This window comes from Somniosus microcephalus, chromosome 8 (assembly GCF_052327205.1).
Source record: "Somniosus microcephalus isolate GS21.2 chromosome 8, FLI_Smic_1.0, whole genome shotgun sequence".
Lineage (NCBI taxonomy): Eukaryota > Metazoa > Chordata > Chondrichthyes > Squaliformes > Somniosidae > Somniosus > Somniosus microcephalus.
In genome coordinates this window covers 40,898,917-40,916,317 of record NC_140994.1, presented here as the reverse complement: position 1 = coordinate 40,916,317, position 17,401 = coordinate 40,898,917, and the positions used below count along the sequence as shown (strand labels likewise).

Sequence of the window (17,401 nt, the reverse complement as noted above, 5' to 3'; positions counted from 1 at the left end):
CAGTTGCGATCAGTATCTGAGATTGATATAAATTGGTGAGATTAATTTAGGATTAAACTCCTTAGATAGCTGACGTGTTAGATAGCCCCAGTCTATTGAATAGGTTACAGTCTATATGCTTGTAGTTATCAATGTTTCCAGAATTTATACAACCTCATCCCTATGAGCTGGTGAGCATGAACTGGTTGCCTCGCTTTCCTCTGGAAGCATGGTGTTAGTCTTCTGTGAGATCAGAGTGATGGGGAACCTTTGTCTGTCGAGGTGCTATCTGTTCCTCCTGGATCCTGAGCTCCTGGGTGAATTCCCTTTCCATGCTGCTAGCTGATTCTGGACTAGCTGGATTACATCTCACCTCCCTTGATCTCAGGGAAACTTGTACATCTAAGTGATACGCTTAATATCTGTTTGTATTTGGCTGGTATAGCCGTACTATCATAACTTTTGTAACTTTCACTATCTCTGTCAGAGTTGCCCTTTCCAATTTTGCACAAACAGCCTTCTACATATTCTAGATAAAGAACTCCTACACTTTCTACTAGAAAGACTCCTAAAAGAACTAGAGCTAAAGTACAAACCAATGACTGAAGACTGAAAATGGAAGACTGAATATTAGTGTCAAAAACACTTATATATCCTTAATTTCCAAAGAAGCCTCAATTCCATTGACCGATTTGAGTGACAGATGTGTTAAAAGAGTTCAGCCCTTCTGGTGCTACCCCTGATGACCTTCAGATCAATGAAACACTGGCACCTAGACATGCCAGTGCGTCCGTTTACTCCCTAGCTTCTCAAGCTTTTGCTAACAAAGGGGGCGCACACAGATCCACATAAGGCAGGACATCTTTATACCCTCCTTAAAAAGCCATCTTGATGGCTTGTCTTCCATCCCTGTTTTGTTTAGATAAGCCTTCACGGTTTAATTAACAAAAGCCCTTTCCTAGCACCCAGTCTAACTACTGGCTCTATTTTGATAACATAGTTAAGGCAATTCTTAGGGCATTTCTCCTATAAGATTTTGAGTTATATTTCATCAATTTGCTCATCAGGTTGATCTGCAAATTGTTCATCAGTCGGCAATGAGTATAAGTTAAATGAGCTCAGTAGCCTTGGCATGGTCCACCTGCAGATTGTTAGCAAGTTAAGGATTGAGCTACCAAGTAAATGTAAAACAGATGGGTTAGCAGCAAAAATCCACATAAGTCTTCATGCCAATGTCAGGAATGAAATAGATTTAATAAAGTCCAATTCGCTTTCTATACTCCTCACTTTTCTTTTATTGGCAAGTGAGGCAACATATAATTTGGCCTGGAAGCACTATGCTTAGGAAAATGCAAAGGTTTAATCCAACAGTCATTCATCATTGCATTATTAGAACAAAATGGCAAGATTGTCCAGAATAACTCAAATGTTGACTGATAAGTGCCATTTACTGTTCTGTCAGTCGCCTCTCTATCCACAGGAGAAAATAATCCATTTATTGTAACTTTACTGTGGGAGCATCATTGCTTTTGTCATTTTTTATGTTGTGTTCAACCAAACTTCAAAATTTCTCTATTGCAGCAGTGTGAATTTTTCCATTTTATTTGCCAGCTATCTTTATGCACTCTCAAGCCAATTGGTGTTATCACCACCAGAATGGCAATTAGTGGGTTTTTGACAGACGCAAATGGAAATAGTTTCTAGGTCAGCTCAGTACCATAACTTCAGCTGTGATTTGGATGGATCTAAAGTGCAAACGGGGTAGCAGAGGAAATCTCTGCATAAGTCAAATGGATAGGAACAATTAAAAGGGAGTGTCACAATAAGGGGACAAAAATTCTGAAAGCCTTTGACTGCCAAATTCACCAGCAGAGCATTGCTACTGTAAGGCCCATGCATTGAAAGTGAGAAGACTATAGGGGTTCTGAAGGTGACGTTTTGCTGCATTGATAGATCTGGAGAGACAGGTCTCTGGTGCTGTGCCCGTCACAACTTCATAGTTCAGAAAGAATTGCTCATGGATTCCTAGGGGGAAGTGGGACTGATACTGAGCCTGGACTGATACTGAGGAGCCTGGACCTGAGCATCAGGTGGATCAACACTTGGCAGACTCTTCAGTGTCAGCTGCCAGCGACATTCATAGGGAGATCATTAGTAATACATTCTCCTCAGATTAGCTAAATTCCACCACAACATTTCCCCAGCATTCGGCCAATTCCAACTATTCAATACATAAACACCTGTCTTTCTGGCACGTCACACATACCAGAGGTCATGTGATTTTATTATATCATCGAGCAACAAACCTAACTAAAAATGCAACATAATTTTTATTTTACAATAAGTGTTCCAACCTACTTCTTATCATTATGTTTCCGCTGGGTGCCTGGGTGTGCATTTATAATACTTATCCTTGTGCTGCATCTAAATGTCACTGACAGGTCAGTGTCATGAGAAGTAGTTGGCAGCTGCTGTGGTACAAGAGACTCTTGGAACTGAGGTAGCCATTGTCTAATGACAGTTAAATCTTGAGAAGGACCTGTTGTGGGCTATGCTGGGGGTGAGGGAGGTGGCACTCAGTGCCACTATCCTCTCCCTCCACATGATTTTGGTGGCCTCCTTCCCTGCGAGCCCAGCAGGCGACCTCTCCTCTGGTGGATCGCATCAAGAAGAATGTGTCGATCAGCATCTGCAAAATTGTGGCCTCACCTCCTTCTGCCGCCACATACCTCAGTTCTTCCTCACGAGCTACCAGAATATGAAGTAGAAGCCATGATAAAATGTTGAGTAGGCAAGAAGACACAAGGATTCCTTAGGTTACAAACCACTGGACTTGAACATTCTGACAAAAGCAAAAAGGAGAACATACATACCACTTACCTGCTGTGCCTCCAGGAGGGTGCCAGTTGTTGAAGGCTTTTACAACCTACAGCAACAAGTTTCGTTCTCCCCTCCCCCACCACAGTAACTTACTCCCACGTTGCACAGGAGTTGCACTCCTGACCCATCAGTGAATATCAAAGTGAGCTGAACCCCTTTCCGCCCCCCCCCCCCCCGCTTCTCAGTTCTACTAGAGTCCGTGGTCAACTCACTGGTGGGTGCAAGTACCACCTTGTTGGTTATAATGGGACTGCAAACTGCAATGTAGATTTTAGGGGTTGAAGTGTAACAACTTTGAAAATCTCAACTATATAGAATTAATTTATGTTTTAAACAATTTTAGCTTTAACCAAAACCATTACAAATAAAACTGAAAATTTAAGTCAGTAACGCAGAAAATATGAACCCCTTAACCCGCCTATTGCATTCAGTGAAGAGTGCTTGTCTTGGCTTTAACTATTGCATGCTCTAAAGTTTTGGCTGAATTGTGCTTGAATCAGAATTGGACAAAGTCTATTAAATACATGTTGTGAGTCATTATCGAACTGTGCAGATATTTTATTTTGTTTTACATTCACAGATTATCAATGAAGAACAAAGCTAGACAGATTTACTAGTACATCAGCCAAATTACTCTATAAAATATAATTTAATAAATAAATCCTACCTTTCTTGGGGAGGGTGGGCAGGGGGTGGGAGGGTTAATGACACCTTAACTTATCTAAGTCCTTGGAGCATGTATCCAGTACTGGTGAAAATAGATAGCTTTGATATCAGGGGTCAGTGAGAGCTGCACATCCTTTTCTTATTCTGCACCAAATATTGAACATAATTCTGATTGAAAATAATTAATTTTACAGGTAGCTGTTGAGACACGAGCAGTGATTGCCTGGATGGAAAAGTTTCCATTTGTGTTGGGCGGAAATGTACAAGGAGGAGAATTGGTTGTGACATATCCATTCGACATGACACGGTTGAGCACAAAAGTCCATGAGTACAGTGCCACGCCAGATGATCATGTCTTCAGGTGGCTGGCTTTCTCTTATGCTTCCACTCACCGTCTAATGACAGATGCAAATAGAAGAGTGTGCCACACAGATGATTTTGCTAAGGAAGATGGAACTATAAATGGGGCATCATGGCACACAGTAGCAGGAAGTAAGTGTGAAATGCATGCATGAATGTAATGAGCATAGAAATAATAATCAACAATTGACCCATTGCTTTTCTAATTCAGCCTCTTGTGCAGCTTTTCCTCAATTTCTAGGAACGTTGTTGGGTACAGGTTGTGTAAAAGTATAACCCTTACCAAATTATTCTCTGCTATTTTAATCAGCTTATCTTAAATGAGTTATTGCCTCTAGTAAAATAGCAGAGAGAGGAAATTGGTCCCAGTACATTCAGAACTTGGGTGATAACACCGTCAACAGTCATTTCTACAGTTATATCTTAGAGACACAAACAGTCACAATAACATGCTGTGTGGTGGCAGCCTTACTTTTTGAACCATAATAACATGTTTTAATTTAAAATGTGTCATTGTGTCTACGTGTTTGCAAAGAATCAAGAAAAGTTAAAATGATTGTGGGACATTTTTCATGCGATACCCAGTCATTTTGCCCCTGCCTTCTGAAATTCTCTTCCTCAACCACTTTACCTTGCTTTCTTTCCCCTTGCCTTCAAAGATTTCATAGAAACCTACCTATCCCCCCAGTCCTTCGGTTCCCCCTTCTAACACTCCTTTCCTTCCTTCATCTACTTCACCCTCCTTAAAGCCCTCTGATATTTTCCTTTATACGAAGAGCATTATACAAAAGGTGTTGTTGTACACAGACAATATCCCTTTTATCAGGCCTGCATAATGGGTGTTGAGTATCATTGTAACGACACCACTTGAGACCAGACCTGGAATTGATTGCCCTCATATTGACCTCTTTTTGATTGATCTGTTGCTATAATTAATTATCAGCTCCTGTAATGCTAGTACTTGTCGGAGCTGAAAGAATTAATTAATCCTCCCTCACTGCTTAAACTGTTTAACTGCTAAATTCAGCTGTGTAGTGCCTGGTTTTTCAGTGCTACGGGGGCCGATTCTGGTCCGAAATGGTGTCTGCGGCGTGCATGCACATTTCTGCTGCGGGCCGTGCTGGATGTGATTTTGGGTAGGCCGTTAGCGCGGGCGCTGGGAGCATGCGCTGGAAGTATGCAGAGTAGGGAGATCCTGATGTCAATCAGCATGCAATGCTGATTTGACGCCAATGCTGCCATTTTCGACCTCAACGCTCCAGCTAATGCCCTCTCTTAAACATGCACAGCTGAACATGCGTTCAGCAGCAGGAAGGACCTACCACCAGCGCTAATTAAAGGGATCATCAACTGCTTTCACGTGAGAAGCTGATTGATTTCTACTGGCACTTGGTGAGTTTGTAGAGTGTTTGGTGGTTTGTTATCTTATTTGAAGTTGCTGAAATTTCCAGGGAGTGGTGTGGCAGGTTACTTCAAGGCTTCTGCTAAGACCACTTGTTTCCAGACACTGCTGTAGTAGTGTGTGCCCTGCAAGAGAGAGGGAAGTGTGTCAGTGAGCGTGGTGCAATGTGTTTGGGTGATGTGACTGTCATGGTTGAATAGCTGGTAATGTGTGCAAGCTGTCAGATGTGGGTGTGAGGCTTGCAGCAGTGTGTGAGGGTGAGGTGAAGCTATGAATGTGAGGCCTGAGACATGATTGATAGAGATTGTTGGTAGGTGAGTGAAGGGGGGTGGTTAATTGAGCAGTGTCTGAGCCTAGTGGTTCACTTGTAAGGATATGGCATTTGAAGATGAATTCACTGACCATGACTACACGTGTGAGGTCATTAAACTTCTTGCAGCACTGCATCCAGGTCCTCGAGGCTACACTGCTGGCATTGACCACAGTTTGTTTGGAGGGCCTCCTGGCCCCCTGTGGATACCAAACATCTCTCCTGTCTGCCTCCTGTACCAGGGCCTCGAGTGCTGCATCAGAAAATCTGGGAGCCCTCGGTCTGCCTTTTTTATTCGTTCCTGGGATGTAGGCATTGCTGGCAAGACCAGCATTTATTGCCCATCCCTAATTGCCCTTGAGAAGGTGGTGATGAGCCGCCTTCTTGAACCGCTGCAGTCCATGTGGTGAAGGTACTCCCATAGTGCTGTTAGAGAGGGAGTTCTAGGATTTTGACCCAGCAACGATGAAGGAACGGCGATATGGTGGTCAGGATGGTGTCTGACTTGGAGGGGAACTTGGAGCTGATGGTGTTCCCCTGCGCCTGCTGCCCTTGTCCTTTTAAGTGATAGAAGTTGTGGGTTTGGGAGGTGCTGTCGAAGAAGCCTTGGCGAGTTGCTGCAGTGCACCTTGTAGATGATGCACCATCTTGACTCTTCCTATAGATCATTTACTCCTCTACAATGACTTCCAGTACCTGCTGCAGCCAGAATGCACCTCCCCTTTAAGAGGTGAGGGCTGGCTTTAAGAAGTGCAGGCTAGCTTTAACTGTTGCTAGCCTCGCACGAATTTGGGCCCCCTGCTGAGGTGTGTAGCCACTCAGCAGCGCGTTCAACGCTAGGCTGCATGCCACAATTAGCAGGCACCACAAAGTTTGCATGTTGCCTCCATTACTTTGAACGGGCATGGGTTGATTGCGCATCATGATCCCTGTGCCCATATTCGGGGGCAATCGAATTTAGCCCTTTGTGTCCACACACATCTTGTGAGCTGTAATATATATGGAAATTCCAGCAAACTAAGAAGGGCTTAAATCAAACTAAACCTAAAGGCTTTGGTATTTATTATAGTTGATGAAAAAAGAAAGCACATTAGTGCTTCATACAGTACAAGAAATACAAATAATAAGTAAACCTATGAAGCTAACGCACCAGACAAAAATGGTTAACATAGAAACTTACGATAATTAAAATATCTAAATACAACTGATACTAAGCTTTCTGATAGTGACCTTAATGAATATGCTGTAAATGGCAAAATAAATCTGTTACAGTACCATAACTGGTACAAACTGAATCACTTCCCAAAAACTCTTAATCAAAACAGTATAGAAAGTTCAAATGTTCAGCACAGAAGTGGAAATGTTAGCAGAATTTTATAGCAAACAAATCTTAGAACAAATTACCTATATTATTGTTTCTTTCAAATACTTACAATTTGATAAAATGTTGTTATTAAAAATATTGTGGCACTTTAAAAAGAGCTGGGATTTCCCGCAGCACTTTGTTGTATTTTCAGGTTGTACTTGGATGGGCAGGGGTGTGAATCCACAATGCTTGATTCCCACCCACTTTTGAACCTACCCCATTATTTCTGGCAGACAGTGGAAATGCCCATTGACAATGGGCCAGTGTATTTAAGTAAGATGAGAATGATTTTGTGCTATCTTACAACTAACCATTTTCCAAAGCCATAACACCTTAAATCATTATAAAACAACCCAGCTACATGATGGATTGTTACTTGCTGACAACCAGGTCGGTGTGTGGGTTGTTCAGATTGTCCACATGTCTGACACTGCGCCTTCAACTTCCAATATCTCAAGACTACTTTTCTGCTGTATAACAAGTTGGCACTCGAGCCCAATCACAACCAGGAGAAAGGTTACCCTGGTAAAGTATAGGTGGCGAAGGCATATCTCTGTCATGTTCGAGTACCTTTGATGGGGACTTGCACACTTGGGTAGCAGTGAGTGTGCTATCCACCTCAGGTACAGGCATACCTCCCCCTCATCATTCCCCTGGAACTCCTTCTTGTCTGCCAGCTTTTTAAGGGCAAGAGAGAGTTCAGTAGGAATGCTCATCCTACCAATGAGGACTGTTACAAATTACAATGAAACAGTATCCCAAAATACACAATATAATCTAAATGTGGCCTCACCAATGATTTACACAAAGTTAGATTTTTCATCTTGTAATGAGATTACCTTGAGATACATCCTAATACATGATTAGTCTTGTTGATAACTTTATATTGAGTGGGGACCTTCAATGAGTAGTCAATAATCATACCCTTGTACCTTTCATCTTTGCTAATGGACACCCCTTCATCAGATACACACAATTCCTGTTTACTGTTCCAAAATGCACGACCTGATATATATCAACATATAAAAATTAATTTGCCATTCCTTAGCCTAGTTGCTTAATTGATTCACATATCTTTTAATGCTATCAATTTCCCTTAAACTCATTATTTAGACACATAGAATTATCAGCAAACATTATAATACTACAAAATACTCTCCTCCAAATCATTTATGAATCATGTGTACGAAGCCTATAGAACCCCTTTAGCTACTGCCCTGCAGACAGAGCTTTTTTCAATTTATCATCACCTTCTGCTACCAAGCTGGTCTTTAATCCAACTCTAATTTCTCATTAATTCCATAAGCCTTAGCCTTATTTAAATGCTTCACTGTTGGAACATAATGAAATGTCTTTTAAAATTTGAAGTAAATTATGCACACTAGATAGTGCTTATCTACTAGCTTAGTTGCCTTTTCAGTAGTTCAATAGATTTTATGAGACATGGTTTATTGCTTCTACATGCTGACTACTTCTTATGTTTTTTATGCTTTTTAAACAAGCATTGATAATATCCCGATAATGCTGTTAAGTATTTTCAGCACAATGGTCATCAAGCTGAGTGGCCTATAATTTCCAGGTTCATGTCTCTCTTTTTGAGTATTTGGATTAGGTTTGCTCTTTTCCATTCTCTTATTTATCGATTTTCTTGAGCCTTACCTATTTCCTTTGTCATTTCTTTGAGGACTCTGCATCTAGCCAGGTTGCCTTAGAGATATTTAATTGACTATTTTGCAGTGACTCCTCCTATTGCTTTATTGCAGAATCATATAGTGGGCCTTCTGGAAACGTGTAACTACAGGGGTTTGTGAAAGATGGAGATGCCACAGTAAGAATAACAACAATACATCTGCTTTGTGTTTGTGGAAGCTAGAAAATAATTTTCAAAGCTAGCTAGTATCCAGTCTACTGGGAATGTTAATTATATGCAAGAAACAGATAGAGCAGATGCTATCAAATTTGTATTGTTGAGTCTGACATTATTGATTTAGAATAAGTTATACTAGCAATAAATCCAACCATTACGCATACTCATTGTACAGCTCAGACCTTGCAACAGTTCTTAAGAATAAACACAACTTAATTTGAGTTGCTATAATAAGTGACATCTGGCAACTCATTCGGAAATAAAAGGCTCATTTACATTCTGAATGTTACATTACGAAACATTTCCCAACATCAACGTATCATTAAAAACATTTCAAATCATGGAGGCTGAAATTGGTCTTGGGCATTAACCCAAAATGGGTGAGAGCGAATCGACAGCCCATTTTAAACCCGGCCCGATTTTCTTTTCCATTGACTTTGCTAGCGCCCATTTTTCACCATCGCCCAAGATCAATTTCAGCTCCATGATGTATTGGCATAGCATCTCCACCATTGCTAAAATTGCTTGGTTGCACCTTCCATGTCAAACATTTCTCCCCTCAGCTCTTAAGTCTTCCCGAGACTTGAATATCTGATAAAGCTTTTCTAACACCGCGTCTTCATTAATGGATAGGTTACAAGAGAAAGGGTGTCATCTGATTGGTGATCCTTTTGCAACTCTAATCTCCATCCACTCTCCCCATCGCAAGCTTTCTTGTCTCTATTTTATCGGCATTACTATGGTCAGTGTTCTTCGTTCTCTTGCTTCTCCTAAGCTGAAAGTTCCTCCCTGCATCCTCACCATTGAAATACAAACACTTTAGCCAAAATTCTTGGAGGTTCACTCCATTGGTACGAGTGTGGTGGAATGGAACCTCATCCGCCCTAGCCCCATACTGGAAACCCAAACCCAAATCCTGGGGACTGAGCTATCGGGTATGGCCAAGGTAAGCCACCCGCATCTGCACAGATGCATCAGTGGTGTCTGTCCCACTCAAACTGCCAGTGCAATGCTCTCCGATGGCGGAGAGGAGACCTGGCAAGACCCTAAAGAAATATTTCCTCTTCATTTTTCCTGCTGCTAATGGAGCAAGTGACCCTCTGGAACTGATATCTTTTCCTAGTAAAGCCTTTTTTACAGGCCTCAGTGGGACTCACGCTACTTCTCCCATCTAACTCCTTACCACAGAACTATATAGATTTCAATGCACAGTATACCTTCAATGGCTCCCTTACCTGAAGCTCTGTTTGTACATACTGCAAAGTTGCTATCATTACCTTTCCTCAAAAGGTCTACTCTTGGCCCCCCTCATTCTCTTCACATACCGTCAGACCTCCAACCTCCTTTTCCCCTCTGGTGTCATCATCATCGCCTAGCTGCATGCCCATCTCTCCCATCACTCCCTGTCTGAATCCTCTCAGTCTGGTTTCTGCCCTATCCAGAGTACAGAAACCTTCTTGGTCAAAGTCAACAACAACATCATTAATGACTGTGACCATGCCTTTAAATCCCTCCTTGTCCCCCTTAACCTCTCCGTGGTTAACCACTCTGACTCCTTTACTGTCCCCCCCAACCCCCATCTGATTCCCTTCCAAAGCACTGCTCACACTTGGTTCCACTCCTACCTGTCTCAAAACAGCCTGCACATTTCTGTAATGGTAATTACTCTCATCCTTAAGGATCCATTCTTAGAATTCTCCCTTTTTCATTTGCATGCTGCCTCTTGGCAACCTCATCCATTGGCATTGGTCACTTTCCACCTATGTGGTGGAGATACTTAGGTCTATCTCACCACCATAACTTTCGAAGTCACAACCTGTGCTCCACCACTCCTATGCTATTTAGCTGCTTGAACTACATTAAGTCATGGATGAGCAAGAGCTTTCCCTTACTTATCAGTAAGACTGACGCCATCTTGTCTGGCTCCCGCCAAAATCTCTGCGCTCAAGGCTCCTACTTCCTCCTGTCTAGCTGCTTGCTCTGGCCATATCTGTTGATGTGCAACCTCAGTATTTTTTTTGACCCTGAGCTGGCCTTACTATTCATCGCTGCACATCACTTATCTCCATCCTTACTACGGCAGTTGAAACCCTCATCCATACATTTGTCACGTCCAGGCTCAACTTTCTGAACACTCTTTTTACCAGACTCCCAAGTTCCATCCTACACAAATTCCAAAACTGTGATGTCCCCATCTATTCCGCACTAAATCCTGCACTCCCATAATACTATCCTCCCAATCCCCCAAAGCAATGAATGTGAAATCCTTGTCTTCATTTGCAAATTTCACCATGGCATCACCTTTCCACACCTCTGAAACCTCCTCCAGCCCTACATGTCAGCAAACACCTCGCGCTGGAGTTTCTCAATGGAGACGTGTTGGAGGCGGGACTGCTGCTTGCTGGGTCTCAGTCCCGCCTCCATCAGCCTCTGGCCAACCAGCGGGATTTTCCCCTGATTAACCTTGTTAAGCCCGCCCAGCAGGCTCAGCAGGCCAATTAGGGGGAAGTCACTGACAGAGCACGTCAACGTCTGACGTGCCATCTGTCAAGATTTCTTGAAAGAAAAAATGTCGGCATTTGACAGCTCTGTGAAGCTGTCAAACACTGACATTCTGCGTAGTTTGATGAGTCCTTGTGTTCAGGACTCATCAAACCTTTCAACTTTGCAGAAATCACCTGGCTATTGGTTCGGAGGATCCAACAGCCAGTCTGTGAAATCTACAATGAAGATGTCAGGACTCCGGATCCACAGCGACTGAAGGCTGTAGGCAGAAACAAAGGTAAGTGAACATTTTCTAACACTTTACACTCACCTTACATACTTACCACTCCACTCTTGCACCCATCACTCACCTCTACATCTCACTTACAGAACCCTCCGACCCCTGCAGACCTCCTTCACATCTCCTACACCCCGGCGGGGTTCTCCGAGGTCGGGAAGCCTGCACTTGAATAGGTAAAATGGGACTAATCCTTTTTTCTGCCTGTTAACTACCTGTACTCTGGATCCGGGGCAGGAGGGCTTCCCGCCTCCTGGTAAAAGGGCACAGAGGCGGGTTGGGGGCGCGTTTGCCAGCCGCCCCCAAATTCTGCAACTTTACCGGCAGTCCCGCCTCCATACCCACCTCCCCGGGGCTGACAAAATCCAGCCTCTCATTTTCTTCTGAGTCTGACCTCTTTTGCATCCTCTCATCCCTCTGCTCCACCTTTGGTGAAAGAACATTCAGCTGTTTTGGCCCCATAGTCTGAAATGTTCTCCCTAAAGCCCTTCACCTTACTCTATGTCTCCCCTTCTTTAAGACCCTCTTCAAAACCTACCTCTTTAACTGTGGGTTCAGTCACTTCCATACCTCTTCTATCACTGTCCACTTTTGCCTTTGTGAAGCATCTTGTGATCTTTCAGCTTGTTAAAGGCCCGATACAAATGCAAGAAGTTGTCATTGTTTAAACTACACCAGGAGATAATGCTAGCATTGTAGAACTACTTACTGAAGTATTTTTACAATAACAATGCAGCAGCAGTTGGAACCATTACACATGGTCATATAAAAACAGAAAATGCTGGAAACACTCAGCAGGTCAGGCAGCATCTGTGGAGAGAGAAACAGAGGTAGCAATTTAACTCTTGGCCGTATGTTGCATTTTATCACTGTTAGCGTTTTAAACTTTTCCCCAACATTTAATATATTTCTGAGAAATATTTTTCATATTTTATGAAGGTGACATTACATCACAATCTAATTGCTAGAATTAGTTTTAATTCCAATATTTATTTATAGAGATAGTCCAGACTATAAACATTCTAAATCCGTGTCACATAACAACTGGATAATCAGCACTCAGACTGCCTTCAGCTGCACTGGAACCACGCCACAAGGAAGCGCACCAGAAGCAAATCGCCACGAGCAACCGCACCACAAGGAAACGTGCCATGAGGAACTGTGCTACGAGGAACTGCGCTATGAGGAACCACGCCATGAGGAACCGCATCACAAGTACCCGTGCCACAATGTACCATGTCACGAGGAACTGCGCCACAAGTAACCGTGCCACAATGAACCATGCCACAAGGAACTGCGCCATGAGGAACCATGCCCTGAGGAACTGTGCCACACGGAACCATGTTACGAGGAACCGCGCCACAAGTAACCGTGCCACAATGAACCAAGCCATGAGGAACCGCGCCACAATGAACCAAGCCATGAAGAACCGTGACACAATTAACCGCACCACAATGAACCAAGCCACGAGGAACCGCGCCACAATTAACCGCACCACAATGAACCAAGCCACGAGGAACCGCGCCACAAGTAACCTCACCACAATGAACTAAGCCATAAGGAACCGCGACACAAGTAACTATGCCACAATGAGCCATGCCACGAGGAACCGTGACACAAGTAACCGCGCCACAGTGAACCATGCCATGAGGAACCGCGACATAAGTAACTATACCACAATGAGCCATGCCATGAGGAACCGCGCCACAATAACCGCGCCACAGTGAACCATGCCACGAGGAACCGTGACACAAGTAACCGCGCCACAATGAACCATGCCATGAGGAACCGCGACACAATGAACCGCGCCATGAGGAACCGTGCCATGAGGAACCGTGCCACAAGTATCCGCGCCACAAGTAACCGCACCACAAGTAACCGCACAAGTAACCGCGACACAAAGAACCATGCCACAAGGAACCATGCCACAATGAACCATGCCACAATGAATCATGCCACGAGGAACAGTGCCACAAGGAACCGCGGTATGAGCAACCGCCCCACAAGCAACCGCGTCACAAGGAACTGTGCCACGAGGACCTGCACCACAAGGAAGTGTGCAACAAGCAACCATGCCACAAGGAAGCATGCCACAGAGAAACGCACCATGAGGAAGCGTGCCACGAACCACAGCAGGAGGGACCATGCCAGGAAGAACCACGCCACAAGAAATGGCGCCATGAGGAACTATGCCACAAGGGACCACGTGCACCATTAAATATATCTGTTTTTAACCATACAGGATCAACTTTTTCTCATTCTTTATATAATTAATCTTTTAACATATAACATAAGAACATAAGAAATAGGAGCAGGAGTAGGCCAATCAGCCCCTCCGTTAGAAACAGAATCAGATTATGAAAGCCTATAGAATATGATTTATATCCCAATGGTGACACTGAATGTAAATCAGTTGTGACTTCATTGCTCATGATCTATCAGACTAGTCCATTTGTGGATAATAAATGTCTCATGGGTTTTCCTAATGTATCCTCTACATCCTTAACATCTGTTGTTTAAATCTTTTTCTGAGAACAAGTAGAGGATATGTAGTGGAAATAGGAGAATACCTGGTTTATTCCATGAAGGAGGGACATTATGGGCTGGATTTTTCCAGCGGAGACGGGTTCGCAGCCGGAGTGTTGGTTGGGGGATTCTGGTCCCGCTGCTGGCTGCAGCCGCTCTGTCAAAAGGATTTTCCGTTAATAGGGCTTGTTAAGCCCTCCCTGCGGGGTTCCTGGCCAATTAAATGGAAGCGGGTCTAATGATATCATTTGATGACGCGTCATCAGCCGGTTTCCTTAAAGGGACCATGTCCACATTCATTTTGACAGTTGTGCTGTCAGTGTTCTGCAGCATTGATGTGCTGCAAACACTGACAAGCACTGCACAAAGGTGCACGGCTGCACCCAGGCTCTCCCATGACTCCCTCCATATGCTTATGGAGGGAGACACAGCACACAGGGAGGTTCTCTTCCCTTCCCATGGGCGGAAGAGACCTCCCCAGGACACCAACGCAGCCTGGTTGCACATTGCACAGGAGGGCACAAGCAGGGATGTCATCAGGAGGACCAGGCTGCAGTGGCGCAAACCTTTCAATGATCTCAGTAGATCATGAAACGTTACTGCAAAGCCACACTCAACCTCATCCTGTTGTGCCTCTCATCACATCCCCATCACTCTGCCTTCCCTACCCTACTCCTGCACATCCTTACTCACACCAACTTACCTTGCACCTCCACCCATCCCTCTCTATCTACATTATCACATCCCCATCTCACTAGACACCCCTCACACTCACCCTCATCCTAGTCCAATCATACCAACTAACAACACACAAGGGTAGGCACTTGGGTGTTTTATGCAATGTTCATGTAAATTTTCTGTTAATGTGTTGTCAAACATTGAAATCTTTATTTTCAACACTTTGCCTTATTGTACAGATCTGTGCTCAGCTTTAAAAGTGTCTTAGTGAGTTGCAGTGAATAGTGAGACATAACGGTACCCCCCGCAATGGTAATGAGCATGAAAGGAATGGCTTGGCCATTGTAGGAATGCTTTATGGTGATGGTGTGGGGTGGTGTTAAGCTGGCGCATCATGTGGCAGCCAGGGTGTACAGCCAGGGTGTACAGCATCAAGTGAAGTAAATCTGGCCGTGATGATGCCATTGCTGGCCTCCCGGGCAGTAATGTGGTTGGGTGCTGATGCCCTGTGTCCTGTGCAGCATCAGATGATTGTGGAGAAGGTTGGTATTGTTGATGGTGATGTTGGTGTGCCTGGTGATGTTGGTGTTGGGGCTGATCTTGGAGGGTTTCAGAGGAACAAGGAGGGATTCAGAGGACCAAAGTGAGATTTTTTCAATGGCACCGATGTTGTTGGAATAGATGGCAGCTGAAGTTGAGATGACTGAAGCGATCTGTTAATGGCGAGAGAGCTTGCTCCAAGGAGGTGACAACGGATAGAGGGGGAGAAATTCAGTGGGCTGCGCCACCAGTTAGCGCCTAAAGAGGGCACTCAGTGGCTTTAGCGCCACTGGTCACGCCTCCCGCGATATTTAGCTGGGGCGCTAATGGCGGCATTAGCCTGTTGCGCTGCGCCGCCACCGATGATGTCATCGGTGTGCGCAGCGCCCCACTACCGCCCCGATCGTGATATTTGGCAGCGACTGCCTCTGTAGCGCCGCTCGCTAATCATGCCCGGTTCATGGGGCCTACCAGTGGCGGCAGTGGCGCAAATTAAGGTGGAGGTGCGGGGTGGCCGTTTTTTTCGGTGGCCGCCTGCCAGCACCTCCGTCCCTGGCCTCCTGTTCTCCCCCCGCGGCATTGCCGGCTGTTTTCCGAGAGCCCGGCACTTCTCCTCGGTGCCGGGCTCTTTTGCCGGCACTCACGATCACTCATCCTGCTGGTGCAAGCCCCTCCCCCTTAAGAATGGGAGGAAGGCCTGCAGTACCGCAGCGCGCTGTGCCGCAGCGTGTGGCGCTGTGGCACGTTGCACTGCGATATTCAGTTTCAGCGCCCTAAGAGGGACGCGGAGCGCCTCGAGCCTCGCCCAGTGTCCCTCTTGGGGCGCTCAAGCTGAATTTCCGGCGATCGCTGCTGCTCCGATCGCAGCGCAAAATCTGGCGCCCAGGCGAGCTTGGCGCCCCGTTTGTGACTCCACCCAATTTCTCCCCCAGAGAGTTTACTCCAAACGCTTCCAAACTGCATACAGCTCAAAAGTGTCTTCCAAGTCCTGAAACCTCAAGCTTCTGACATTGGAAAGTGAACAGCTGTGAAATGGTAGCTTTTATACCACTTTTGCAGCTGGCATCTATTCACAGCAATGGGGAGACATAGAGAACCCGACCTACTTACCTGACGTGATCTCCGAATGACGGGAACCCCGTTAAAAATGTGGGAAAATAGAAAAATGCAGACAAAATAGCAGTTAACAAGCACTTAACAAGCAATTAACTATCTTAAATGTCTCACCAGCCACTTGGTGTCGGGTCTGTTCTGGAATCGCAGACCTGACACTTTGGAAACTTACATGGAGGCGGGTTCGCGGCGGGTTCCCAACCTGCCGTCAATCATTTCGAATTTAACAGCTGACCCGCCTCCGAACCTGCCCTCTGAGCACCGGCAAAATCGTGGCCTGTGTGACTGATGGATAACAACATAACAATAAGTTATAGAGATATACCTTAAGCAAAAAAAAATAAGCTGGTTAAGAAAAAAGAAAGAACTTACAATTATATAGAGCTTCTCACGTCCTCAGGATGTCCCGAAATGCTTTTACCTCCAATGGATTACCTTTTCTGAAGTGTAATCAGTTGATATGAATTGCAAGCTTCCCCATAGCTCAGTGATTGAAAGCACCATATAGTGTCACACTATGCAATACACACCAGGAAGCTCCTAAACTTGGTCCTTGATCTGTGCTAAGTTAGTTGGTCTCCACCAAGGTAGTAGTTCTGGAACTATAATGGCTTGGCACCCCTTGCCTAGAAAAGAGGGAAATCTGCCAGCGTTTCTGCTTCCAATTACTATGCAGTGACCGCTGCTGTTATGTATTGTGTGTTCTATTGTGTGTTCTCCTCCCACCTGTGCTGGCGCTGTCACAGGAGATAAATGGTTGGGTGTTCTCTGTTAAGTTTAGCTCTCTTTGTTCGGAACTTTCCAGAACTTCCTTTCCTTCCAATAAAGCACTTCATGATTGAATCTCTGAGTTCTGAGTCCTAAATTGTGTCTAGGTAGAAAGGTACCGACACAACAAGTGACAACGAGGAGCAGATGAATCTGCGTACGTT

At 44.7% G+C, this 17,401-nt stretch overlaps 1 protein-coding gene across 1 annotated transcript in view; it reads left to right on the top strand.

The window, feature by feature from the left end:
- The window catches only part of LOC147113478 (inactive carboxypeptidase-like protein X2), a 294,748-nt gene that overhangs the window by 250,231 nt on the left and 27,116 nt on the right, over nt 1-17,401 (top strand). Inside the window, exon 11 of the mRNA XM_085994619.1 lies at nt 3,720-4,017. Within this exon, the coding sequence (XP_085850745.1) occupies nt 3,720-4,017 (298 nt within the window). The remainder of the gene's footprint in view (nt 1-3,719; nt 4,018-17,401) is intronic.